The 26,454-nt window shown below is 34.3% G+C and overlaps 3 protein-coding genes across 5 annotated transcripts; 1 reads left to right on the top strand and 2 right to left on the bottom strand.

Annotated features, from left to right (window-relative positions):
- The first annotated feature begins 1,973 nt into the window (after positions 1 to 1,973).
- LOC108981319 (B3 domain-containing transcription factor VRN1-like) lies at positions 1,974 to 5,796 on the top strand. 3 transcript variants are annotated; one of them, XM_018952433.2, is made up of 4 exons: positions 1,974 to 2,301; positions 4,046 to 4,736; positions 4,830 to 5,026; positions 5,120 to 5,796. In XM_018952433.2, the coding sequence occupies exons 1-4, from the start codon at positions 2,242 to 2,244 to the stop codon at positions 5,426 to 5,428; spliced, it is 1,257 nt and encodes a 418-aa protein (XP_018807978.1). In that variant the 5' UTR covers positions 1,974 to 2,241; the 3' UTR covers positions 5,429 to 5,796. The 3 variants fall into 3 exon arrangements, with proteins under 3 accessions (XP_018807978.1, XP_035542306.1, XP_018807979.1); XM_035686413.1 differs by having other exon boundaries at positions 2,023 to 2,301; positions 5,183 to 5,796; XM_018952434.2 differs by having other exon boundaries at positions 2,230 to 2,301; positions 3,788 to 4,736.
- A 2,408-nt stretch (positions 5,797 to 8,204) lies between these two features.
- Positions 8,205 to 12,035, bottom strand: LOC108981314 (pentatricopeptide repeat-containing protein At2g15630, mitochondrial). Its single transcript, XM_018952429.2, has 2 exons — positions 8,863 to 12,035; positions 8,205 to 8,778 (listed from the first exon to the last, which is right to left on the bottom strand). Exon 1 carries the CDS (start codon positions 11,912 to 11,914, stop codon positions 9,977 to 9,979), a length of 1,938 nt encoding a protein of 645 aa, XP_018807974.2. The 5' UTR covers positions 11,915 to 12,035; the 3' UTR covers positions 8,205 to 8,778; positions 8,863 to 9,976.
- Positions 12,036 to 17,549: 5,514 nt separating this feature from the next.
- LOC108982329 (extra-large guanine nucleotide-binding protein 1-like) lies at positions 17,550 to 24,186 on the bottom strand. The gene is made up of 9 exons (XM_018953666.2): positions 22,725 to 24,186; positions 22,479 to 22,616; positions 22,283 to 22,387; positions 22,023 to 22,193; positions 21,488 to 21,665; positions 19,972 to 20,204; positions 19,573 to 19,736; positions 18,380 to 18,929; positions 17,550 to 18,013 (listed from the first exon to the last, which is right to left on the bottom strand). The coding sequence occupies exons 1-9, from the start codon at positions 23,778 to 23,780 to the stop codon at positions 17,780 to 17,782; spliced, it is 2,829 nt and encodes a 942-aa protein (XP_018809211.2). The 5' UTR covers positions 23,781 to 24,186; the 3' UTR covers positions 17,550 to 17,779.
- Positions 24,187 to 26,454: the final 2,268 nt, after the last annotated feature.

The raw sequence follows: 26,454 nt of genomic DNA, 5'->3' as shown, positions 1-26,454 counted from the left end.
AAAATCAAGAGGAGAGAAAGAGAGACTGATTTGGTTACATAAAATTAAAATATCTCGTCTCATATAATCATTATAATTTTTTCAAACTCTCACATAAAATATAATAAAAAAATTAATTTTTTTAAATCTCTAAACAAAAATTATATTATAATTATATTTTATTTTATTTTTAATAAAATATTTCATCAGAACTATGTAACCAATAGTTAATTCTTGAGTTTAGCTATGAGTTTACTGTAACACTATGTTTTGGGCAGTACTGATGGGTGCGGTTCCTTAGCTCCTAACCACCCTGATCCGACACGTGTACAGAACATTTGAGTTTACTGTATATTTGTTGGGTTTGAAAAACAAAAGAAAAAAAAAAAAAGGAAAACAAAAAGAAAGAAATTGAAAAATATTGTCCAATAAGAATGGAATAAAGGCATAAAGGTTCTTCTCCTAGTGTTTGACTCAGCCACCTAGATACCATTTTTTGTACCGAGTTAGCTTGACTCTTTTACTGACCAACACACGAGTTGACTCGCCAGACTAACACAAGCAACGAAGAATTTTTTTTTTTTTTTTTTTTTGTTTAAATCTTATTGAACCCAATTGATAAGTGTCAATTGCTAGAAAGGCAAAGCAAACACTTTCATTTTGTTTCGACTCTAAAAACATCACATGATTCATCTCAAATGTCAAAATAATACTTGTAAATTATAAAGGGATCAAATGAAAGGGGAATTGCATGCAATTATCATTCATTATTCATTAAAAATAATTCCATAAATCAAATTTATTTACAAGTCATATACTTAATACACAACAGACTCGAACCTTTCACGTCAATCAATAAGTTACCATTATATCAACTACATATCCTAACAATGACCAAATAAATATTCAAAGAAGTATATAAATTACAAGACCTACTTATTTATTCTGTAAAAAATTATATACACTACATTATTATTCTATTCAATAAGATGTGACAGGATAAGAGTATAGTGTATAATATTACTTTTATTCTATTCTATTTGTTTTAAGTATTGTTCAAATTTTTATTCTAACTATTTTGATATGATATATGTGTGCGCGCATGCATACGGGTCTTTTGACAATATATTTGTTTCAATATATATATATATATATATATATATATATATATATATATATATTTTCGTGGTCCAATACTATCTTGTTGAAGTGTTTAACAATGTATTTTGTATTCTTGAATATTAATTACATTAAAGTAAAACTTTGACCATTTGATTCATGATTAAAAAATATTCCTTTAGGAAAACATACACAAAAATTAAAAGTAATGTTATATACAGTAATAAATTGAGTAAATATTACATTTTTTTTTCAATGGAGTATATTTTTAAAAAATTAATTTTTTTTATGTAGATCTCATATTTATTTTTTTTAAAAAAAAGACTCAACAGTTACGTACTCTATGACTGTAAATATCATTTATTATATATGAGAGAGAGGAGAGAGAGTGATGAGAACGATCATATATATCATTCGATGAAGAAAAATAATTTATACAAACTCCAAATATACAAGCTTCATGTAGATCACACTTAAAAAAATTGTAAAAAATTATTTTTTATTAATAAGACTTACTTTTTTACAAAAATCTTATATAAAATTTGAAAAAATCTATACAACTTCTTATTATTCACACAACCTCCACACACCATATTTTTTTTAATTTTTTTTTATCAAATATTTAATATATGAATAATGAATAGAAGAATTGAATTAATTTTAAAATAATAAACTCAAAAAAATTAAAAAAAAAATATAATATATAGAGACTAAAAAATTGTGTAGTATTGCTCGTAAAATTTTTCTATTCGAAACTTCTATCTAATTTTACTCTTAGAAGAAGAGGAATGCTATATCACACACTATTATACATCACACTTTCCACACACCTCACATAATTTTTTTTCTTCTTCTTTTTTTTTTTTTTTTTTTTCACCCCAGCACGTTAGGTGTGCTGGGGCTTCTTCACACAGAAGAAGATTTTTTCCTTCGAGGAATTAAATGAGTGTCTTCTTGCAGTGATCCGAAGCCGACTCGGTGAGTCAAAAGCAGCATCAACTCGTTCAACTTTTTAGGTCAAGTGAGTTGCGGGGGGTTTTTAAGGTTTATTAAAAACGCTATTTGACTGCCTAAGAAGAAGGCAGTAGTGAAGAAGGAAGGAAGAGCTTTTAGATCTGGAAGAGAGCCTCCGAGAGGACCATAATGCCACACCCTTATTTTCACAAGCTGATTCTCCCTTCCACAATCCAAGCCAAAGAACTGGTACCTTAATATATCTCTCTCCCCTCTCTCTAGTTCTTGCCTTTGGGGTTACGTATGCCCTTGGTTTCATTTTTAGTCGTTAGTTTTTCAGAGAGAGGTATTGGTTTCTATTTGGTTTCCTAGAATATTGCCTCTTCCATTTGTGCACGATTTACTGGGGTTATCTTCCTTTCTGGGGAGTTAAGCGATGAGTTGGATAAACTCCACAAGGGTTGATTGTGCGGTTTTGTGTTTTTGCTTGGCCTCTTTCCCAATCTTTTTCTAGAATCCTTTCCACTTTCGGCGGTTAAAAACTGAAATCCCGTTTGGTTGGTGGGATTAGAGCGGAGGGAGGTGCGAAGTTAATTGTAATCCTCTAGATTCTGCTTTCATGTGGCTGGTTTTATGACAATTTGGTGAAACCTATGAATTTGTTTTGCTCTGGAGAAAAACTAGGAAAAGGAGAAGGAAGAATGGAAGTTTTGTTTAATAAGGTTATTTGGTTTTGATTTTTGAAGAACTATAATCATTCATAGGTCATCAAAATTATGGGGCTACACGTCAGCGGATTGATCATATTTGTATCATTGAGAGCTGAATTGCTGAAATACGTAAGGTTTTGTAGTTTAGTTTTGCTCCATCTGGTTTATCTGAGAAGAATTTTCGGTGGAAAGGTATTTTCTTAAGATATTCATATTAGATGCAAAAAGTGAAGGAGCGCCTGAAACCAATTGAAGATAGTAGATTTTTCTGTGTAGTAGAAATTCCTAAAAACGAAAGGAGTCTTGAAAACAAAATATTTTTCAGTGTAAAAATCTTTGGGAAATATTTTCTGCTGGAACAAAGTGGGTATTGTGATTGAGTACTGGAATTTCTTATCAACCAGTTTTAGGAACCAATCAGGATGGAATATTCGCATTAGTAAATTAACCAGGAATAAAACTCTTTTAAAATTTATAATAGCCCCTTCAAACCCAATTCATTTATGCTTACCAGTTTTGTCTTTGATTTTACATGGCCATCGTCGAGCATTGAGGAATCAATCCACCTTTCAAGATTTACTTTCTGTGTTAGAAGGTAAAATTTATGTAAATGACATCATCTGAAAGAAGCTAGCAAAATGAAGTATTTTGTACATTTTTAGGATAATATAATTCACTCTGATTGTTGCTATACTTATGGGTGGAACTTGTGGACTCGAATCTTGATTTTCCATGTCATCATTTTGATTCTGATGTTAAATTTTCACAATTATGGTAATTTTGAGGAATGATTGAAATTTTGGTTGTTCTAACTCTTTTGCGAGTCATCACGTAGGAATTGATCACATATAAGATGACATGAGATGACATGAGACCAGTAAATGACCGATTCTGCAAAATTCAAGTTTTTCAAGTCCTTTGTGGTGAAAGTAGACATTTCTCATTGTTATTATGCCTGTGACACTATACTATTTTTCTTGGATATTTATGGATTCTTCAGAATGATTCTATTTTTCCTTTGAAAGGCTCTAGGACGAGCTTTGGATGTCTATTATGCCACACAATCAGATCTTGTGGTGAATGGTGATATACCCAACTCAGCTCAATTAAGCCCATCTTAATTCAGCGGGTTGGACTACATGAATCCTATATGCCACTCGGTCCTCTTTAGGCCCATGTCCCCAGTTACCTTGTTCACAGTCATATCTTTACATCATCTACACACGTAAATCATGCATTTCATTGCAACAAACAAGGCCCAACTTGATCTTTGATACATGCAGAGGATACCAGAAAATTTTGCCAACAAATTTAGGGATGAGTTTTCAGCTTTTGCTACACTCTCCATTCCGGATGGTCACGTATGGCAAGTAGGATTGAAAAGGATTGGGAACAGTGTTTGGTTTCACAATGGTTGGCAGAAATTTGTTGAACGCTACTCCATCCGTGTTGGGTACTTTTTAATATTTAGATACGAAGGGAATTCGCGTTTCTTTGTTCATATATATAATTTGGCGGCTTCTGAGATAAGTTATCAGTCCAATGCACTTGGTGGCACCCATGGACTCATTTATGGCAATCAGTATAATGTATTTGAAGAAATGGAAGATGATGACTCTGCTGCAATCATGGGTTCCTCCCTTCCATGCCTTACTAGCGGGCCTTTGAAAAATAAGCTGCTTGGTGAATGTGGAGATCAATTGACACCTAGTAGAAGTTACACTCCTCCCTCACTGCAGAATTTGTTCAATGGGTCTCAACTTAAGAACTGTTTAAATTGGGCTGGTGAAAGGAACCTGCATCCGTCCAAGGGTTTTAGGAAGTCACCTGCGGAAACTGAACCCACTCGAAATGTAGGTGTTCAGTTTAATGCAATCGAGTTTAAAAAGTCTTTGGATGAAGTAAAATTTCAAAGTCCAGATCAAGAGACTCAAATTAAAAAAACCATGAGAAAAAAGCGGAAACCTGATCCCAGTAAGCTATTTAAAATTATAATCTCGTTTTTTTGTCCTTTGGTGTTAAAAGAATTTAATTTTCTCATCAATGTTCTATTTTATATATATGCAGATGAGCAGGAGTCATCTGCTCAACATGAAGAAGTAGAAATGCGATTTAGATTTTATGAAAGTGCTTCTGCAAGAAAGAGAACAGTAACAGCAGAGGAACGGGAAAGGGCTATCAATGCAGCCAAAGCATTTGAACCAGCTAATCCTTTCTGCAGGGTTGTCCTGCGACCGTCCTATTTATATAGAGGGTGTATAATGGTGAGCTGGTGAAATTGATGTGCTAAACATGGCTTTATAATATCATCATAAAACAGTGTGCTTAGTTTGTATGTACTCTTTTTTCTCGTGCAGTATCTGCCATCCTGCTTTGCTGAAAAGAATCTAAGTGGGGTTTCTGGATTCATCAAACTTCAGGTTTCTGATGGGAGACAGTGGCCTGTCCGATGCCTTTACAAGGGAGGTAGAGCTAAGTTAAGCCAGGGATGGTATGAATTTTCGTTGGAGAATAATTTGGGGGAAGGAGATGTTTGTGTCTTCGAGATGTTGAGGACGAGAGATATTGTGCTGAAAGTTACCCCATTTCGTGTTCTTGACGATACAGGTCTGGTGGTGAACCATCAATTACAGCAAAATGTCGGGCAAACCAAATTTATAATTTAGTTGCTGGTAATCTCCAGTTTTACAATCTGTATCAAGCAACCTTACCTTTTTTTTAGAGATACTGATCTCATTTGTTCATGTGGAATTTAGTTGCCGTTTAGTGTCCATAAACATTCCAAGATGGCGGTGGGATTTTAGTTTTCTTACAAACTTGAACACAAATTTTATGTCCGGACTAGGGTTGTAAATAGATTGTGCAATCTAGAGTTTGTCAAACTGGACCAGAACAGTTCATCCTAGTCATTCCTCTTTTTTCCATCTCAAGATTTTCTATTTTCTGCTAGAAGTTCTCCAGTTACTCATTACTGGTTTTGTTGTATATTACCGGCTTCAAGGAAGAACTACTTCTAATGGGCTTTGTATTTTTATTTATAAAAGGGAAAAAAAAAAAATTGGTACTTCTTTCACACATTAGCTGGGACCTAATGCAAAAATGAATAAATAAAATCCAATAAATTTTGCAAAATAGAACTAGTATTTCTTTTCCTGTGATGTGCCTACTTGAAGATTGCCATGTGATCAAGTTTTGTAATTTGAAATGTTGGGGTGTGGTCGATAATTTGGACTCTGAGCTGAGTGCCTTTTTAAAGGATGGTTTGAGAAGTGATATGAGATAAGAATTTTATGAATAATAATAAAATAATTTGTCAATAATAGAAAAATAGTTTAAGTTAAGATGTTTTATAGTTTTGAGAAATAAGTAAGAAAAAGTTAAATAAAAATATTATAAAGTTAAAATATTGTTAGAATATAATTTTTATTTTAAAATTTAAAAAAAAAATAGTATTGTTTGGAAGTTTGGAAAAATTAAATGATTAGATAATAATTAGGTGAAAAAGTTAAAAATTTTATATTGAAAAATATTTACATTTGAATGATATTTGAAAAAGAAATTATGAGAAGTTATGAGATAAGATGAAATCATTTCACTTGCCAAACAAGCTTTAATGGTTTTGTTTTTTCAAAGGGTGGCACTACAACCACCAATTTTGGGTCCCGATTAGTGTAATTCATCTTTTTTTTATACAATTTTTTCCTGCATTTTTTTAATAACTTTAAATATATATTTTTTTTAAAAAATCACAACATCATTAAAAAATACTTCTTCAATCACCAAGTAAAAAAATAAAAAAATCTCGAGAGAAAGTCTCGGGACACAGCATTTCCCTATTTAAAATTGTCCCTCTAGCTTAATTAAGGGGTCATCCTTTTCTACTTTATTAGCATTTAGGTGGTAGGATCGAATTTCTGGATGTTCCTGCCTCTCCCCGTTCTTCTACCTCTTTCCCAGCAATCACTTTGCAAATAAATAGAAAAAGAAAATGGCAAAAGCACTTGCTGTCAATGAAAGTGGCATGTGATAATTTCGGGGCTTAGAACTTTTTCAAAGTGATCATCAATGGGTCCTTCTTTGTGAATTTTCCAATGATTAAAATTTAGCAGTACCCATCCAGTGGATCGTAATGACTCATTTCTTCTGCTGATCATATCCTAATAATTTAATCTCCCCAATACAATCCAATCATTAGCAAATCTTTCCCGGAAATAAAAATAAAAATAAAAATCCACGGAATTTAATTAAAATCCCACTTTCTTAAGAGACACATTTTTTTTTTCGTTTTTTAGAAAATAACTGATCCCTCTAATTCTAAACAGTATGCAATATGAAATTGGAAAATGTTAGGTTGTCCCGTAGTTTTGCTTATTGGGTTTATATATTTTAATTTTTTTAATGATTAAAAAAGTGAATATGATTTTATATATATATTTTAAAAATATTAAAAAAAAAGTGCAAATACACTAGGCTACGTTTGGATAGTCAACATATCTCAGCACTTTTTAAGTATCCTCGTACTATTGAAAATACTCTACATGCCAAAAAACTTAAAATACTTTCAATGATATCCACAAACTCACTTCAATCTATATTCATAACTATTCACAAACATTCTATAATATTTATCACTATTAAATATAAAGAAAAAATAAAATCACTATAATATTTATCACTATTATATATAAATAAAAAATGAAACCACTATAATATTTATCACTATAATATATAAATAAAAAATAAAATCACTATAATATATAAATAAAAAATAAAATCACTATTTATCACTATTATATATATGAAAATAAAATCATTATAATATTTATCACTATTATATATAAATTAAAAATAAAATCATTATCATATTTATCATTATCATATATAAAAATAAAATAAAATCACTACAATATTTATTAATATTAAAAAATCATTATAATAAAATCACTATAATATTTATTACTAAAAATAAAATCACTATAATATTTATGAAACTCACACATTTTTCAACTATCTATCCAAAAGTCAACAACTCAACATACTTCACACATCCAAACAACTCAAAATATTCTCAATGGGACTCACAAACTCATTCCAATCTTTACTCATAACTATTCACAAATATTCTCAACACTTCTCAAGTGTACTTGCTACCCAAACGTACCTAAGAGACACGCTTAGCAGTAGATGCAAGGCAGGAGAGAGTAGGATCTTCCTGTGATATTTAACCATAAGAATGGTGTAGCTTTCATCCTTGGCATCAAAAGTACTCAACAGAGGTTGAGAGGATGGCGGGTAGGTTTTGTTGAGAAACTGGTCTGGCATAGACATAGCAATTAGCATATGCCCCACCAAGACCGGACTTTGAAACCGCATGCAATCGTTGACTAATATATAGCCGTACTTTCCTGCCCTAGTCTTGTGCTTGGTTCCCGAGAAAACCGGAGAAAAAAGTTAATTCGCCGTTGCCGGGGATCAAACCCAGCTTGACAGGCAGGAATACTCACCACTATACTACAACAACTTGGATGCTACCTTGATGCAACTTTAATAATAAAAAGATAGAATTCTGTTTCAGGCTTTCAGCCGTTAACAAATACTTGAACCGATGTAATTTGTATTTTGTATATTTGGGGAAGTAATTAACAGAAAAAGGGACCCTGATGCTGCTGCTGCCACTACCACCATTGCCAACTCTAGAAGGAGGAAGAGTGTACACTACATAACGGGGCTGAGCTCTTTTGGTGGGCTCAAGCCTTCCTGTGTGCACTGAGCAGTCCTTTGCAAAAATGGTGAGCTCCCTGAAACTTCAGTCACAAGGCAGAGGCAGGGGTGGAGGAGCTCTATCTTCTACCTGTTATGCAGCTGCTGAGATATTCAGGATTTCAGCAATCATGAATGGGCTGGTTCTTATAGGAGTTGTTGTGGGGTTCGTCCGTCCTTCTTCGAATCGAAGCGCCGAGTCAGAATTTTAGCAATTTGGTTGGTATCTCTCTTTGATTCTTCAATGGATTTAGAACTGAATTATTTTGGATATGTAAAGGAAATTAGCAAAATGAACTTCCCTTTTATTCTCTAAGTTGGTATATTTGCTATAGTTTACCTGGCAGAAAGATAAGAACACGTCACAATAAAAGCAAGAGAGGACTAGGTGTCTTAATTACGCCATGGCTACCTTCCATTCTCTATAGAAATACAAGTAGCAAAGAAGATTATAGCCTCGAATCTTCCAGTATTCACTCAGGGCCTCCCTGTCATGGATTTCAACAGGATTGCTCCATGTGTTAATCTATCCATATATAACCAGAGTACCTACCTCAGTTTGCATTGGTTAGGGGGCACCCTTACTGTCAAAACAAAACTTGAGCAGCGAACCATATTTTTTTTTTTAATAATTTGAGCAGCAAACCAGAATTCGCACTGTGAAGTACTTTGTCATATCATATTTCAAACAAATAAATGAATCGTAAAAAAGCTTGTGCCCCTTTCATGTTTGCACAAACCCAATTCAAAAGAAGTAACATATTATTAGCAACATCGGCCATACCACAACATTACAGAATCATCACTATAATGATGCACTTGCTTCTGCCGGTAGACTTGTTCATGGGGCACTAATCCTTTCTCGTCCAGAATTTGTGGTCTCTTCTTTATCCTCCATTCTTACCAAGGGCAGAGACGCAGATGAAGGGGGAACAGAAAATTGGAATTTGCCTAGGCACGGTAATCATCTAGTGACAGCATTATCTCAACGATGGGTTACCACAAAGTATGACAAAACTTCGGAGAAATCATTTCTCTCAATAACGTTATTCTCGGCCAAAATCACATAACAAGTTGGTATTCCAAACAAAAGGAAATGAAAAGAATCTTCCAATTTCCGAACAGAAACTTTGCTTCAAGAGAACACCTTTCTCCATGAAAGTTCAGAATAATGCGGACAACTATATCATTTATGAATCACTATTTCCCATGAAGTTGTCGACTTTGGCAATCCTCTTGATTAAAGAGAGAGAGGTTCTGTCACCGGATGTTACACCTTTATTATTATCATTCGTCCAAGGAGCTCTTCTGCATTGTCGCCTTCTTGGTTTTGAATAACCCTTGTATAAGGGCATTTTAACCATAAAGAGTGGGTTGAAAGTTGAAACCTAGACTTGCTTCAAGATATCCCCTTTCTCCATGAAAGCTCAGAAGAATGTGGAGAAATATATCGTTTATGAATCTCCATCCTCCACAAAGTTATCAACTTTGCTAATCCCCTCAATTAAAGAGAAATAGGTGCTGTCATCCGGGTTTATACCTTTAGTTTGCATTTCTCTGAGGAGCTCTTCAGCATGGTCACCTTCTTGGTTTTTGCACAGGCCTTGTATAAGGGCATTGTAAGTGAGAAGAGTGGGATTGAAACCTATACTCAACATCTCATCTCGAACTCTAAATGCATCCTTCATCTCCCCTTTTCTGCTATAACCACTAATGAGAGTATTGTAACTAATGTGATCAGGCTTAATCGCCCTTCTCTTCATCTCATCAAGGAGTTCACGAGCTTCTTCAACTTTACCCTCCCTACAGCGCCCCTGCATTAAGGTATTGTAAGTCACTTCATCAGGAGCAACCTTCATCCTATCCATCTCTTTCAAAAGTGAAAATGCACGTTCCATGTTACCATTAGCACAGTGACCATCAATCAAGGCATTAAACATTACAAGATCTGGCAACACACCTTTACGCTGTATCCTCTCAAACAAATCATCTGCCTCCTTCATTCTATTGCGTTTATTCAAAACATGAATAAGTGACGTATAAGTTACCCGTGTAGGTTCAATCCCTCTAGTCAACATCTCATCATGGAGGCTAAAGGCTTTCTTTGCATCCCCACATCTGCAATACCCATTAATCAAGATGTTATATGTGATGGCATCAGGAGTCATTCCCTTCTCTCCCATTTCCTTAATCATATTATCAGCTTCACTCATCCTAGCTTCCATAAACAACGCATGAATCAACAAATTGTAAGTCGACACAGTTGGCATTATCCCTTTCCTAACCATCTCATTTTTATAACCAAAGGCTGTTTCTAAATCCCCTTTATTGCAATACCCATCAATCAAAGCATTATACGTCACAGCACTTGGGAACAACCCGTTCTCCACCATTTTACCTACAAGCCCAGATGCCTCCTCAAGCCTGCCCTCCTTACCCAGCCCACTGATAAGCGAATTATACGAATATGAATCTGGTTCCAGACCTTTAACTTTCATGGTATTGAGAATCAAATGCGCGGCTTCAATCTTCCCTCTTGAACAATACCCATGGATTAACGTGTTATAAGTAACAACACTAGGCTTAACCCCTAAACCCTCCATAAACCCAATAAACTCCTTCGCCTTCTTCAACTTCCCTTCTTTACACAACACATTAATCATTACATTAAATGTATACACACTTGATTTGATCCTCAGCCTAAACATCTCCGCATACAAAACCCACGCTGCCTGTGTTCTATTCAACTTCAATAACAGACTCAACATCATATTACACGTCTCAATCTTAGGTAAAACACCCTTTTCCTTCATCATATCAAAACACTCAAAAGCCTCATCAGCCCTCTTCAAATCACAACAAGCCCTTATCAACAAATCAAAAACAATACTACTTGTGATACTCAAATTATCGCGCGCAAGCGCCAACTCATCAAATAATCCTCTGGTTGTAGAAATGCCACTGGAAATGGCTTGCTTTAAGAGTTGTAAAGTGGGTTTTTGAGATGGGAGGCGCGCGACAATATCGATGGCGAGGCAGCAGGTTTTGACATCGAGACGATGGAACTCTATGTGGGATATGAATTCAAGTACAAGGTGAGGACTTTCGCGGAGGTTGTAGAGGGTGGTGGAGATTAAAGAGGGGGTGAGGTTTTGCGCATGGTGCTTGATCAAATTCCACTGAGAAGATTGAATGGAGTTTTGAAGGAAGCGCTGAGTAACTGGTGGGGGGTTTGTGAGGTTGTCTTTAGGCAGGGTTTGGGTTTTCGGAGAGGAGCATGGGTGAGGGGTAGAAGAGAAAAGTGCAAGAAAGGGAGATGGGTTTGTCGGGAAGAGGGTGCTTTTGAGCTCGTGTCGTTTGAGTGGATAGTTAACTATATTGTGAATCTTCATCACGATTACAGGATCACCTAACAATTGCAGAGACCAGATGAGATGCGAAGCGGGGAGAAGGCAGTGGCTACTGGCGTCCGGATTCGGCTGCCGCTGCTGCTCTTTTCACTTTCTGGGTTTGCTCTAGAATCCAAGAATCGGGGTTTATATGGTAGAGAACTCCGAGTTGGTACATAAGCATAAGGCAGCGAGAAGCTATTTGGGCCTCCTGACCCAAAAAGATGGCATTGGCCCATTGGGCCTTGAGAGCCAATGGAAAGAAGGTAAAAACTCAAAAGACTTGGAAGTTAGAACAATCATCGAGCCAGGTTGATTCAAAAGCGATAGAAGAGCGAGTCCTAATAATTTATATAAATTCAAAATATACTAATCTTGCACAAATTCTTTTATAAAAAAGTTGATCACATTATAAAAAAAAATATGAAAAATTCACCTTTTTTTTATAAAAAATTTGCATAAGACTTGTACATTTAGAACTTGTCTATGAGGCTCGTTTGTTTTGACAAATGAGATTAGATGCGTTGAGATTAAAATTAAAAAGTTAAATAAAATATTGTTAGAATATATTATTTAATATTATTTTTATTTTAAAATTTGAAAAAATTAAATTATTTATTTTCTTTTGTATTGAAAATTTAAAAAATTGTAACGATGAGATGTTTTATGAAAACATACAAAACTACTCATTAAAGAAAGCATACCAAGAATGACTCTTAAGCCATAACTCCAAACTCGTAAAGGTCGGGAGGAAAATTGACAGTACACCTTCCGGTCTCGGATCTTGCCTGTATGTTTGCTTCACCATGTGTGCATTCAGCATGAAAGAATCGCACAGCACCAGTCTTTTGACTCTGATGGAACAAACAAGGGCCATTGCTAAAACAAAACTCAACCTGGCTGTACGTACGTGTTTCTCATCTCACCGAAACAAATCATGTGTTTATTCAAATTAAGGGTATTTATCAACACATGCTGTATCATAAATCTAGAGAACTATGCCCTAATGACTATAACAAACAGATTTTATCTCATATCATACTTTAATTTCATCTCTTATAATCTCATCTACTAAAACAAACGAGACCAAATTTGTCTAAACTTGTTGTTTTCTTTGACCTTTGTTAAGGACGTATTTCACACCACCAACCACACGGATTACCTGTAATAAATGAATGGGTGGCACTGGTTGCCCTCTAGAGTCCTCGATGCCAAAGTCATTATAGCAATATGAAAGTAAATGTATGTAAAGAAGAAGTGAATCAAGTTCAAGTGTAGAATTTGTTACTTACTTCTTGTAGACTATTTATAGATGTTATTTCCTTAGAGTGATAGAGACTAATTTATATTATGAAGTTTTTTTCCTTTTAGGAATGAGTCTATCTTCTGTTAGGAGTGTGAGTCCATCTCCTATTAGGAATTTGTGTATATATCTTATTAGGAATCTGAGTCTCTTATTGACTTTATCTCTTAACTAAAATTGTGAGGTTTAAATATCTCTTCCAACCCTATTAACGTGTAAAGGAGAATTTGTTATTTGCTCACTCTTAATTATAACAATTAATATGAGGATGTTCCTATAATATTTAAGTTTATAATTAGTTATTAAAAAATGCATTCATATAATTTCTATCGGTCATCCGGCCCCAAAAATATAATTTAAGATAAACTATAATAGAAAACATAAATTATATATGGGCGGTGTTAGTGGACTGCCCTTTGGTGCACCGCGAGTATAAATTTGTAGGTTTTTTTATCATTTTTTAAGTATTTTTTTAATATCTTTAATTATTAAAAAAGTTAAAAAGATATATATATATATATATATAAATTTACTAATAATTATTTTCTTAATACTAAATAAAAATTAAAATACTCGAACGATAAGATTGAGGGGTCAAGTAACGAATGGCTGGCTTGCAGTGATTGAGGGGATAATAAAGACTGAAAGATGACTCAAAACCGACCAACACTGGCCCCTTGCATCCAATTATTTCAGAGCAGTGTGAAAGCACACAGATAAGAACAAAGCTAGCTGTATATCACCCACTGATCATATCATTCATCCACCGATATATAATTAAAATCCCACTTTCGTTCACACCTCAAAATATCAGCCATCCAAAAGCTTCAAATATCTTAAAAGAATTTTAACGTCTTCTTCAATCTTCTTCTTCTTCTTCATCTTCTTTTGTCGGTGTCCGCGGATTAATTCCAAGCAGGATTTTGAATCATGTCTGCACCGGTGGTTATCTGGACTAGGGAGCTTGCCAAGCTGCGAGAGAAGGGTCGTCGAACCATCCTTTCCAATGGCTCGGACCTTGCGAAGCCCGAGTCCAGCCACAGTGTTCATGATCAACCCAAGGAAGCTTCAGGGACCTCAACAGGTCTGGTTCAAGCTTTTGGCCTCGGGGTCAAGCGAGTACTCAATCCGCCCGTGGTGCTGCCGTGTTCCGAGGCTTCAGTTTCCATGCTTGTTGACTACTTCAGTGCTTAGAAATCATTCCCACCATTTTTTTCTTCTGAATTTTGCCTCCTTTTTTTTGTCTTTGAGCCCTTCGTGTGTGAAATGATGTGTGCTCGTGAGCCGAAGATCAGAAAGATGTGTAGATGTCGCTCTTGAAATTCTAATAAAACTACATATGTTAATATAGCTAGCAGATGATGATTATTAAATATCAAACTCATTTGATTACCATTAAAATTAGAAAATAAATAATTAGGCTTAATCATCAAGATATAGTATTATTAATTGTGAAAACAACGAGAGAGACTGAATAATATAACTTGTTCATCAAAATATCTCTTGGGTTGAATTATAATAAATTATCTATATATGGCTTAATTGAATTCTAACAAAAATATCTTATATGGTTTGAAAATGGAACCATGGTTCGCAATTACCGGCTAGTAGAGCACACTATCTATATACCTTACTTAAATCGTAAAATTTGATTTGTAAAATTTAAATTTTAAAATTTATTCTCTAAGTCAAATTATATAATATAAATATTTTTACAAAGTACGCTTGTCACACAAACTTGAAAATAATTTTTTTCTAAATGGATAGCAGCCGGTAAAAAGGTGCCTTAAAAAAGACAAATATATGGTGGATTTGCTAGTTAGATTGTAAAAGAGGAATCTAATGAAAGAGAGAATTAAAGAAATACCTCCATTTTTTTTAAAGGGCCTACCGATCATGTGGATTGGAATGGTATATGTTTCCATTCCTGTTTAAAATGTGGCGTTTCTCGAAAATGATAGATATATAATACTTTTTATAATTTTTTATATAATTATATTTTAAATTAGAGATATTTTTATAAAGTAACTTATAAAAATAAAATCACTTTATATAAATACTTCTATTTTAAAAAAAGTAATGTTATATAATATATATTCATCCTAATTTAAATATATTAAATAATATGTGATATATTTATTATTATAAAATGTTAAAAAAATATATAATAAATAGTAATATAATATATAAAATTTAAGTTATATAAAATGATTGTACATGTATCTTTAGTCATTGTAAATATTGGTTGCTGGTATGAGGTGTCAGTTCCTTAGTGGTGGAGGCCACGTGATTGCACGAGGATGGCAATGGGAGAGGGCGGGAGGGACAACTGGGAAGAACACGACAATCATTTGCCAAAGAGACGACAGAAAAAGCAGGACGCTGTTGAAGCTTAGATTGTTTGATGGGTTATGGACCGTTTTAGCTTTCTGTCCTTTTAGAGCCACTTAGCGATGAATGATGCGAATCTAGATTCATTTCTACGCCCACCATCCATGATGCTTGCGGTCCAAAACCACGTAGACAAGTCTTCTATTCCGCCACACGATTCACAAAATTACAAGACACTAGTATATAATATTTTAATCACAAAAAAATTTATAAAAAAAAATTTAAAAATTGATATAATTTGATGTAATACATCATATTATAAAATTATTCTTATTATAAAATTATATAAAATCATATCAATCCATAAAATTTATCTTTTAAATATGAGAAATTCTATTTGCAGTCCTGAAGTGGAGACTGCATGTGCATGCACATGCTTAAATGAGAGAAAATATTATTTTAGGAGGGATACTTTTGTAATTTTACAAAATTATAAAGTTAAAATAGTCTAAGCCTGCACATGCAGTCTCCAAGTGAGGACTGTACCTAGCATTGCTCTTTAAATATTATTATTATTTTAATTATCTCAACTTAATATTAATGTAGGCGCAAACTAGAAAGTAATGGTTTTCTGCCTGCGGAATGATACTTCCAACTCCTTGAGGAATATTCTAAAGATCTAAGCAGTGTGCCACCACAATCCAAGGTGCGCCCACACGGCCAACCACGTATATCCCCATTTTCAACACAAATTTCCTACGAAACCGCGACCTCTCTTCCTTCTTTCTTCTTCTATTTAAACCCCACCAGTTTCGCTTCTCCAACTCATTCCACAGAAAAGAAAAGAAAAGAGAACTCTAGCTTACGTAAAGAGAGAGTGAGAGAAAAAAAGAAACTTTGTTTGATCTCTACGTGAAGGAATACTTAGATCTGATAAGAATGTCTGCAGTGGTGGAGACGTGGATGGGGGAGTTAGCAAAGCTTGGAGAGAAGGTCAAGGCCAGGAAGCGAGCACTCCTTAGAAAAGCCAAAGAAGGAGAGGAAGTTGAAGAAGACATGAAGGAGAGCAGAGTTGTTCAGAAGAGAGACAGTAATTGCAGTAATTCCATGTTGTCAGAATACATGGTTTGTTTGCTTATGGACCGTTTTGCACCCAGTTGATCAGACCAGAGGCTCATCATGTATGCATGGAACAAAATTCGGTGTTTTCGGATAATTCAATGTAATGATGTTTTGGGGTATGTTAATGTAATTAGTTGTAGGAATATATAGTTCCGTATAAATTTGTTGTCAGTACTTACTCTGGCTAGCTATCTGAAACGATTTTCCTTTTAAGAAATCGTTTAGCTGACTTGTTTCAATCTCGTGGTTAATTACCTGTTCCTCAATAATATTTCTGGGATTTACCATTTATTCTCTTTGATATTGCTGGTTTTCGTGATATGAAATGTTTAAAGATCCGATTGATGCTTGTAAGTTTACAAGCCATACATGATTGGTGACGTTTTGCTTGACCCAAAACTCCCTCCATCAATAGTAGAATGCATAGTTTGCTGTTTTATAGCTAGACACCTTGCACTGGGTAGTAAGTAATTTGCTTTACAAGCGAGCACAACGAAGATAGAAAGAGTATATCTTCAAGTTGGTGATGGCAGTATGGCACCCTTTGCACACCACTATCGTGACAGAATTTGATTTGTAAGAAAATTGAGTTCTTCTATTTGCAACTCGGCTTAAATATATTTTCTATGTACAGAACTTACATAGCAAGTTTTGATTTGCAAAAAAATTTGATTTTTAAACTTCATTTGCAAACAAAGTCATACCAAGTTAATGATGTGTAAGGTAAGTTTTCCACACTAGCTTATAAATAGATTTAAAAAAAAAAAAATTTAAAATTATCTTATAAATAAAAATTATGTCATATCAACGATGAAAATTGTGTATTTTCTATGCCGACTTATAAATAAAATTACTCATTGAGATAGTTGTGTCTTGCTAGAATTAAATGCCTGTGATCTGGGTTCTCTCTTATTGCATTTAATTCATTCCAAACAATGTATGCGTCTAGCATCTTTATGAGGTTGCATTATGATTTTGCTGCAAACATGAATATCACAAAGTTCAAATGGTCGGTAAAATAAGATTATAGTACTAATAGTAGAGAGGGAGGCAAATTATCTTTTCCACTGTAGTATTGATGGAGCAATGAGCATGGCAAGGAGATGGGAATGCTATTCACCCGTACAGAGGATGTGGCTTGTTTTGTCAAAACTTGAGCACCAGATTAGCTCAAGAAAAAGGTGGAAGGGAGAAGGAAAACCAACCATAAAATATGTGTGCAAAATCCAGTGTACACATACTTTAGATTTTGAGTTCGATAGCCTCCTTCTTTCTTGTTTCCGTAATCCAACATCACAGGCAACGCATAGATAGGGGTAGGATATTCCCACCAAGATATTTGTTACCTTGCCAAAATATCACAGGGTCAGCAGAAGAGACAGAAAAAGGGACAATTCTTCCACTAGTCTGCAAGGGCCCTATCAACGTATTCTAACTTTTTGAAAAAAAAAATCTCAGTTTCATACTTGAAGATATCTAAAACTACTAACCCAAAAAAGAAAGGTATCTTTGTCCTAATAACAGATTCTTTGTCCTATTTCTCCTATTTCTTTGTCCTAATTGTGTATTTTCTAAAATTACAGATTCTTTGTTCTCTTTCTCCTATACTTGTTTGTTTGTGCTTGTTTATATACACAAATTTGCAAAGCAATGCAAATAGAACAACGGATTGCAAGTCATTTCCAGGTAAAAGATCATGAGGAGGAGCTTGCCTCGATGTCGGTAGAGGACAACTCGTTAATGGAGTAGGGTTTCTCTTCTTCCCACAGCACAATCTCCCTTGCATATCTGAGAGCTTCATCAACCGTATCATTTTCCAACCCAGTTACTAACGAAACAAACAACTTCCTATCTGTGAGAGAACGGAACAGGGTCTTGAACTTCATTGCTATATAGTAGAAAGCATGTTGAGCCAATGAAGGGTTAGTGCTGTTGTGACAATTCTTGCTGGTAACAGGTTTGAAGTCATGAAACCATTCACATTGCATTAGAGGGGCCTGTTCAATCTTTTCCCCCAGCAGGTCAAACTTGGTGAGAATCAGCAAGAAGTTCTTGCTCTCAAAGGTCGGTTGAGTGACTACACTTTCAAAAAGCTGCTTGCTCGCCAACATCTTGTTGGTCGAGACTCCATTTGAGTCTTCACAATGTTGATCATAGTCAGTCAAGGCAACACAAAAAAGGAGAATATCAGAGTCTTCAAACATGTCCAACCATTTGCAGTTTGCTCCTACGCGTCCTGGATGTACTCTAATGAGTTGGTACCTGCAAATTCCAAGTAAAAATATGCTAAGATAAATAACAAAAGAAAGAATTCATGCAAATATCTGTCAAAACTTATCCTATTCTCTATGGAAATCGCCACACATTCAAGGTTTTGCGTAAAGAAGAAATGGCATTGATTTGCTAGAATTACAAGCAAGTTGTAAAAAATAAAAATGACTATGGAAAAATAAATGCTGATTTTTTCAGCGCCAGCCTACTGAACCATGAAGCTCAAGTATCTGAGATGCAAAATAGTGCTTTTTCTTTCAAGAATTATGGGAATGGACAGACAAGGATGGTTTTAAATTGAAGATCATGATATGGAAGGCCAAGTTGCAGTTTCCTTGAGTTTTAGCTTTGATTTATGGATCAATTGCATTCATACAAGTAAGAACAAGATTGTTTATTGTTATGGTTCCCTCTGTATTGGCAGAACAGATCATCAAGAAAAAATATGGCTGCCAATGCTTCAGAAGTTTCAACCTTGACCATGTCTATCTATTGATGATGACTAGGTCTTGATTGAAACTGACTTAAACTGTATTGCCCAAAACAATTTTGCAGAAAATATGATCAGAGATAATGATGAAGGACTTCATACTTACATGTGAAACAATCAAATGAATAGGATAGGATAACCAACCTTAGTGAAGGATCATGCTGATAGGCAGGGTCCATTAATTCATGTTGTGCTGACTCGGGAAATGAAAATTCCAAGCAAGCAAGGCTATTGCATGTTGTAATCCCCTCAGCATACAAGATGTCAGTTTCAGAGGGTTCATAATCTTTCCTAGAAATCTCTACAGCCTGCTTTTGGAAGTTATACGTTAGAGATGAATGTTTAACTTCTACTATTATAGTACTTTTACTGTTGAACAAGCTATTCGTGCGAAAAATGGTGATTACAACCAATGATCAGCAAGAATGCAACACAGGGGATCAAAATGATTGAAAAAGAAAAGCAGAAATAAAAAAACATATAACCTATTCAAGGATTTATCTCTTTGAAACTAGAGATAGGGACCACAGAGCATGATCTCACCCGATCTAGGAAATAAGTGGCTGCTTTGGTTAGCATTTCTAATTCATTCCTCCGGTTGTATGTGGCCTGAATGGCAGCATCCCCCCACAATTCCTCAATAAATGGTGCATATTCACTAGTGGCAGCTGGTTCCAAATTACCCAACACCAAAACTTGGAGAAGCCTATCTGAGAAAGCTTTCACTCTTGGCCCAATGGAGTAGATTGTTTTATCATCAATCAGGCATGTATCATCTGTTGCAAACAGAATATTATACATAAATATATAAATATATATATATATATATTCTAGATAATGAAATTACAGGCGCCAATATATGTTCGTGCTAAAGGTAAGCATCTTAACAAGTGAACATCGGTGTAACTTAATCAACAGCAATGTAAAATAACTTTCTGTGACAGAAAGTAAAGGATTTGCAACTCAGATGAAGCATCAAGAGAACTTGTAAAGAGCAAGGTACAAATCCACCGGAATAGAACTGGACCGGGGCTGTTTAATAACAAGCCATTTTAACAGACTTACTGTAAAACCACCAGTGATACACGCAAGAATCACAGCAATGCATTTGGCGCATGTCAACTACAAGCAATCTTATGAATGATGGTTCATAAAGTTATATTTGAATCAGAGTGAACACAAACATGCTTCTAAGATACAAGCTTCCCAATCACTAGATCCTAGGCTACTCCCAAACTGTCAAACCACTCTCTGATGGTCGGAACAGTTAAGTGATAAACCACTTGTCTTCTACAGTACATGACGGTGACGATGCGGTTCTAGTCATCTGGGGACTCGGAATCTAACTCATGTAGCTATGCCAAGAATTCTCAATGGCCACTTTTTAAATGAAGAAATCATAAGCGAAACAAAGTGAGGAAACAAGTATCCCAAGTACCAGCAGTAAACAATAAATAAGTCGTTTCCCCTTCATTTATTTTGAAAATTTTATGAGATAGAAAACTGTGGAATTGCAGGTGGAGAGGACTTAAAAGCACAATAATTTGATAACAAAGGACGTAAACGAACAGAAACTCTCAACGGAGACCATTGTAGAGATTCCAAAGCCTGAAGATAGTATAGGATAAAGTAAATGTTTCTCAATCATCCCTTAAAAGACTGCATAGATCCTGCTCTGTCGCTCCAGTCTACATCTATAGAACTTTGCAAAGGTAAGGAAAAAAGGGTTCAAGATGTGTGTGAGATGAGTATTCGTTGAACTGTAGCGTGCCATAATTATATTTTTGCAAATCCAATATGGTTATTTACCTTGTGAAACCTTTTGTTGTTTTTATTGAAAGAAACCGTGCAGGAAACTTGGTATACAGGTTCTCATTTCCCATCAGAAATTTATTTTTTCCAACTTCAAATTGAAGCATGCCAAAACTAATTTTTATTCATCATACAGATATTGTTACATAATTTATGTGGATGAATTGGTATGTGGATGAATTGGCAAAACAGCATAGAATGCAAGCATAACAGAAACAAAAACAGATAGAAAGAACCCTCAACATACCTGAAGGTCCACACTTATCAACAACACATCTTTTCCTCTTCTCGAGCAAACTTTGTTCTTCAAATTGCTCACGCCCCATGAGAACCATACCGAGATACATATACAAATTTCTTTGGATCACTAACTTAATAGCTTGACGTTCATCTTTGGAGTAAGGAACATCATAGAGAAGCTTGGCCTAGTAAAAGCAAGTAAACAGGGTTCTAGTATCACCAAACGGAAAATTGTTTAAAGAGTTGAACTGTGTCAAAACCACATTTTTATCCTGCATGTTACTTGAAAAAGTTTTAATACTAGTGCATGGGAAAAAAGTACATGGGAATACCATCATCTAATAAAGATAGAATTACTGGTGCAATCCTCTAAGCTAACTTTTCCATCATAACACACAAAGATGTCAAAATTATTACTATGGTTGAGTATCGATGGTAAAAAACTAAGCTATGAGGTGTTCGGCAAAGTTTGGTTCATAGTACATGAACAAAAATTATAGCACCAGTTGAAGATTAAGTAATTCGCTCCATTAAAATTTTACCTGTTTATATATGGTACTCGAGCCAGATTTGTTATGACCAACTAATAGAAGTTTAATCGATTTCTGCATCACGTAGGCTGGAATAACTCCATTCACCTTTTCTTCAGAAGGATTTTGATGATCAGGAGGAACTGGCAGGGACAAGACGGCGCAGACCAGCTTTGTTGCAGTCTGTAACGATTGTAGTTCCACAGTTACTAGTCTGATAAGATGTAATAGGTAAGACAATCATAGCAGTGCACATCACGATGCAAAAGTACCTTGTCCCATATTCTACCCTTTATCTTATTCTGTCCCTCCTCCTGGTATGACCCGTCATCACTCACCCAAAAGTGAGGGCTTCCTTCACATGACACCCCAGCCGCCTGTAAATATTTAAAAGAACAGATTTGATTCTGCATCCTCACAAAGCTCCAATACAATTCAGAAGAACCAGACTGTATCGAGCACACCAACCTTCAGCATCCAGAGCTCTTCTTTAGTAATCTCCCTACCGTTTATTAATACATGTGTATTTCCGTTGCTGGCATTTTGCTTGATGAGGCCCCCGACGTTTAGCTGGGAGCTAATAATCTGGGAAGGCTTTTTTCCTTCCTGTTCACTCAAGGGACAACAGTTATTGCATTTTGATACGATAGGACTGACTTTATTGTTAAGTAGAAGAACAAAGACAGAACTGAACATATAGATTGCGATGCTCACCTTTCCCCATAAACCAGATACTTTATCATACCAAAAGCATCCTGGCCTTATATTCCTTGGTGGGTTTTTGCAGTTCTGCAACTGAACAAGCTCTTCCTGACAAAGAGGTTCGCCATTCACATAAACAAGCCCTGGTGGTACCTGATTCACTTCACAGAAAACCTCAGCATTCATTATCTGTTCAACTGTCATATCAGTGAGTAGTCTCTTGAGCAGCCTAGAAAACTTTCCCAGCGTCCCTCTTCTCTCCTCATCAATGCTAAAGCCAATGCAAGTAACACATTTCCTTCCTTCTGGCATTGACCCCATTGCTCTCAGCACACAATCATAACAATACTTAGCCCCACAAACAATGCAAATCTCCTTCTCCACGAACCGGTTTCCCTTAAGGCATCGATAGCATACTCCTTTTTTCCTGTTTCTCTCGACTTTTGGAATCACGTGAATACTCTCATCCTCAGAATGATAAAATTCTTCATGATCTATCACGTCGCCCGATTCCGGATCACGAAATCTCACAATTGGTGGCCTTTTGACATGGCGAGGAACTTCATCGTCGCTTTCATCTTCTCTGCAAGAAAAAATTCGAGAGGAACCTGCTGGTGAGCTTAAAACAGACTCCGTTGATTCCCATTTGGTTGGATTCATATAATTTTGAGAACCTTCGCCCTTCTTATCATCATCAAGAACTCCAGAACATTCCATTGTTGCCGAATTTTCAATTCCATCCGATAAATTAGACTTGGGCTCATAACCATTATCACAAGCTAATGCACCGGAGGTATCTACTGTTGAAGATTCCTTGTACGGAGAACTGGACTTAAGAATAGGTTGGATGACGGGGAGGGAGAGATTGTCGAACAGAGAAGCGGAAGAAACTGAAGCGGCAACAGGGATTTGGCTGGTGTCAACTGGGTTTACTATGGGGATATCATAGGTGACAGGAGGGCCATTGTACTCCAAGGCAATTTCGTAATCAGTATTGATTCTTTTGTCATCATCACCGTCAGAGATTCCAGGAACAGCCGGCCGCAACTTTCTCAGCAGTCTAGCCATTGTCGTCGATCCAATTTAAGGTACAAAACGAAACAGCTAGGTCCAATTTCACAAAGCAATGAAATTATTCCAAGGACCCAGGAACCATAACCATCAAGTTCACAAACCCATGAAGCAAAACCACCAAATCGAGGCCAAAATGGAGCCAGAAAAGAGAGACAGACAGGGAGTGTGTGTGAACTGAAACCTTTTGGTGGATTAAATCGGAAAGGAAGAAAATGGAAGTGGCAAATCAGAGAAGGAGACGTGAGAGAAGAGAAGAGTGAGAAATTTGACTGCTCCATATTATTCATTCACATCAACGCGTATAGAAAATACCAGTATGTAATGTGAAAGACTGGGACCGAGAAGAAAGTTCAGCCCTGTGACGATATTACAAGACCCGGTCGTCTTCTCCGGGCCAATATTCTATCATGACAAATGACAATGCACCAAATTACAGACAGAAGCAACATAAGGTGTTTTTTAATATCATTTTTATTTTAAAATTTAAAAAAATTAAATTATTTATTTTATTTCATATATAAATTTAAAAAAAATTATAACAATGAAATGGTAGGTTTTTAAAATTTTAAAATTTTAGTCTTAAAAAAACTCAGGCCTTAAAATTAAAATGAGATAAAATGAAACATTCTCACAATTTAAACACTTTCAAAATTGTTATTATCTTTTTTAAAAGTTAGTTAAATTTAAGATTCATTTGAGAAAATTAATTTTTTAATGATAATTTTTTTTTCAAAAAAAAAGCACGAAGTTTGCAATATATATATAAATAATAACAATGCTTTTTTAAGAGAAAAAAGTATGGAGTTGGGCATTTTAAAAATTTTATTTCAATTTCAATCAGAGCCTTATGCATGTCACAAACCTGAAAAAAAAATAATAAATATATACCATTTAAATTGACAATCTTATTTGGAATGGGCACATATCAAATCTAACACCTTAGATTAAGTATAAATTCATAAGTAATTTGAGTTTTTATTAAGTTATTACAAATAATATCAAAGTCAATCCCTACAAAATTTGATTTCGTATTAATTATAATAAAATACAGTGACAAAGATTAACAGCAAGATTGTAATACTTCTTTAAAGAAAAGGGCGGTGAGTTGAATTCCTACCTCATGAAGAGATAAATTTTTATCTTTTTGTGAAAATTTGATGGGGTTTCAAATATAATATTGACTAAATTATGTATTATATATATATATATATATATATTACCCTATAAACGCTTCTTTAATATAGAGGGAGTGGTAAAAATTGTGGTCTTGTTAAAAGGAATGCATGTGCAATTAAATCAATTCAGTCTAATTTTAAGTTGAGTTTAACATTCAAATATTTAATTATCAAATCATTAAACGCATCTCAACTTAAAAAATCTCTTTACATATAGGACACACAACATTTTCAACTTAATAACTCTTTATACACGAGACTTACAATTTTTTTCAACTTCTCTTAATTATATATAAATTCATCTTAACATTTAAACACATATAAACTTATCTTAAGTGGGCTCTACAAAACTCACTTTACCATTTTAATCCACTTTATAATTTCAACTCATTACTATTTATTAAAAACTTAACTTATTTCGACTCGACTCAACTCAACATCTAAACAAAAAATTATGTGTAAATCAAGCATTTTTCTTTACACTATTCAAAGATTTTATTGTTCAAATTAAATTCTTGTGGCCTAGAAAGTGATTCATCAACTTAATAAGAATTTTATTAAGAATTTTGCTATGTACAAACAAGTTTATGTATTAATCTGTATATTAATGTTGTTGTCTTCATATTCTAAATTTAAATTAGCATTATTTTCAATAAAATCTATTTTCTGACCAATCATATTGAATGCGTGTCCGTATTAATATGCAGAATCGCTTACAATTAGATTTTTCCTTTTAATTAAATTGAATCTTATCACCTCTAAAAATGATATTTACAATCTTAAAATTGTAAATACTGTGCAATCTTTTTGAAAAAAAATAAATAAATATAAAATTTACATAAAAAATTAATTTTTTAATAATATATTTTATTTTTTTAAAAATAATTACGTAGCATCTATACATTTCACGATTATGTTATGAATTTGTTAGTAAAAACAAAATTAAAATATTTGAAATTAATAATATATATATTTTTTGGTACGTCGTTTCTTCATGGATTTTTTATTTATTTATACATAAGACAAAGGTTCGTTGGCAGTGATGACACTGATGAGGTTGGGTAGCGCGCCCCCACACTGTATTGGCGTTAGATGGTAATTTTTTATATTTTTAAAGGAAAATTATCACCATTTATTTTTTTTAAAAATTTATATTTAAAAAATTATGTTAAAAAATAAAAAAATAAAAAAACACAAAATGTATTAGCAGAAGCTTCCAATGGTGGGCGTAGTAGACCCACCCATCTCGGTGGCCTGAGCATTATTGAATGAGAAATGTTTTTGGACCTAAAACATGTTTTTTTTTTTCTACCGAATGATTAAAAAAATACTTTTTAATAATATTATAAATTTTTTATTTTTTTAAAAATATTTATGATGATTAAAAGAATAGATGAAAATATTTTTAATTTTTTAAAAATTTTTTATAATAATTAAAAAAATATATATATAAAAAAATTTACTCTATTCAAAAATTTTTTAGTCCCGAATTT

This window comes from Juglans regia, chromosome 16, assembly GCF_001411555.2.
Source record: "Juglans regia cultivar Chandler chromosome 16, Walnut 2.0, whole genome shotgun sequence".
Taxonomy (NCBI): domain Eukaryota; kingdom Viridiplantae; phylum Streptophyta; class Magnoliopsida; order Fagales; family Juglandaceae; genus Juglans; species Juglans regia.
This window is presented reverse-complemented; position numbering and strand designations above follow the sequence as displayed.

Excerpts from the sequence above, each read along its gene's own strand:
- LOC108981319 (XM_018952433.2), top strand. The coding sequence starts at position 2,242 with ATGCCACACCCTTATTTTCACAAGCTGATTCTCCCTTCCACAATCCAA. Across the intron at positions 2,302-4,045 it reads CAATCCAAGCCAAAGAACTG|AGGATACCAGAAAATTTTGC; the intron begins GTACCTTAATAT and ends TGATACATGCAG. Across the intron at positions 4,737-4,829 it reads AAAGCGGAAACCTGATCCCA|ATGAGCAGGAGTCATCTGCT; the intron begins GTAAGCTATTTA and ends ATATATATGCAG.
- LOC108981314 (XM_018952429.2), bottom strand. The coding sequence starts at position 11,914 with ATGAAGATTCACAATATAGTTAACTATCCACTCAAACGACACGAGCTC.
- LOC108982329 (XM_018953666.2), bottom strand. The coding sequence starts at position 23,780 with ATGGCTAGACTGCTGAGAAAGTTGCGGCCGGCTGTTCCTGGAATCTCT. Across the intron at positions 20,205-21,487 it reads TGATAAGTGTGGACCTTCAG|ATGATACATGCCTGATTGAT; the intron begins GTATGTTGAGGG and ends TGTTTGCAACAG. Across the intron at positions 19,737-19,971 it reads CCACTTATTTCCTAGATCGG|GCTGTAGAGATTTCTAGGAA; the intron begins GTGAGATCATGC and ends TTCCAAAAGCAG.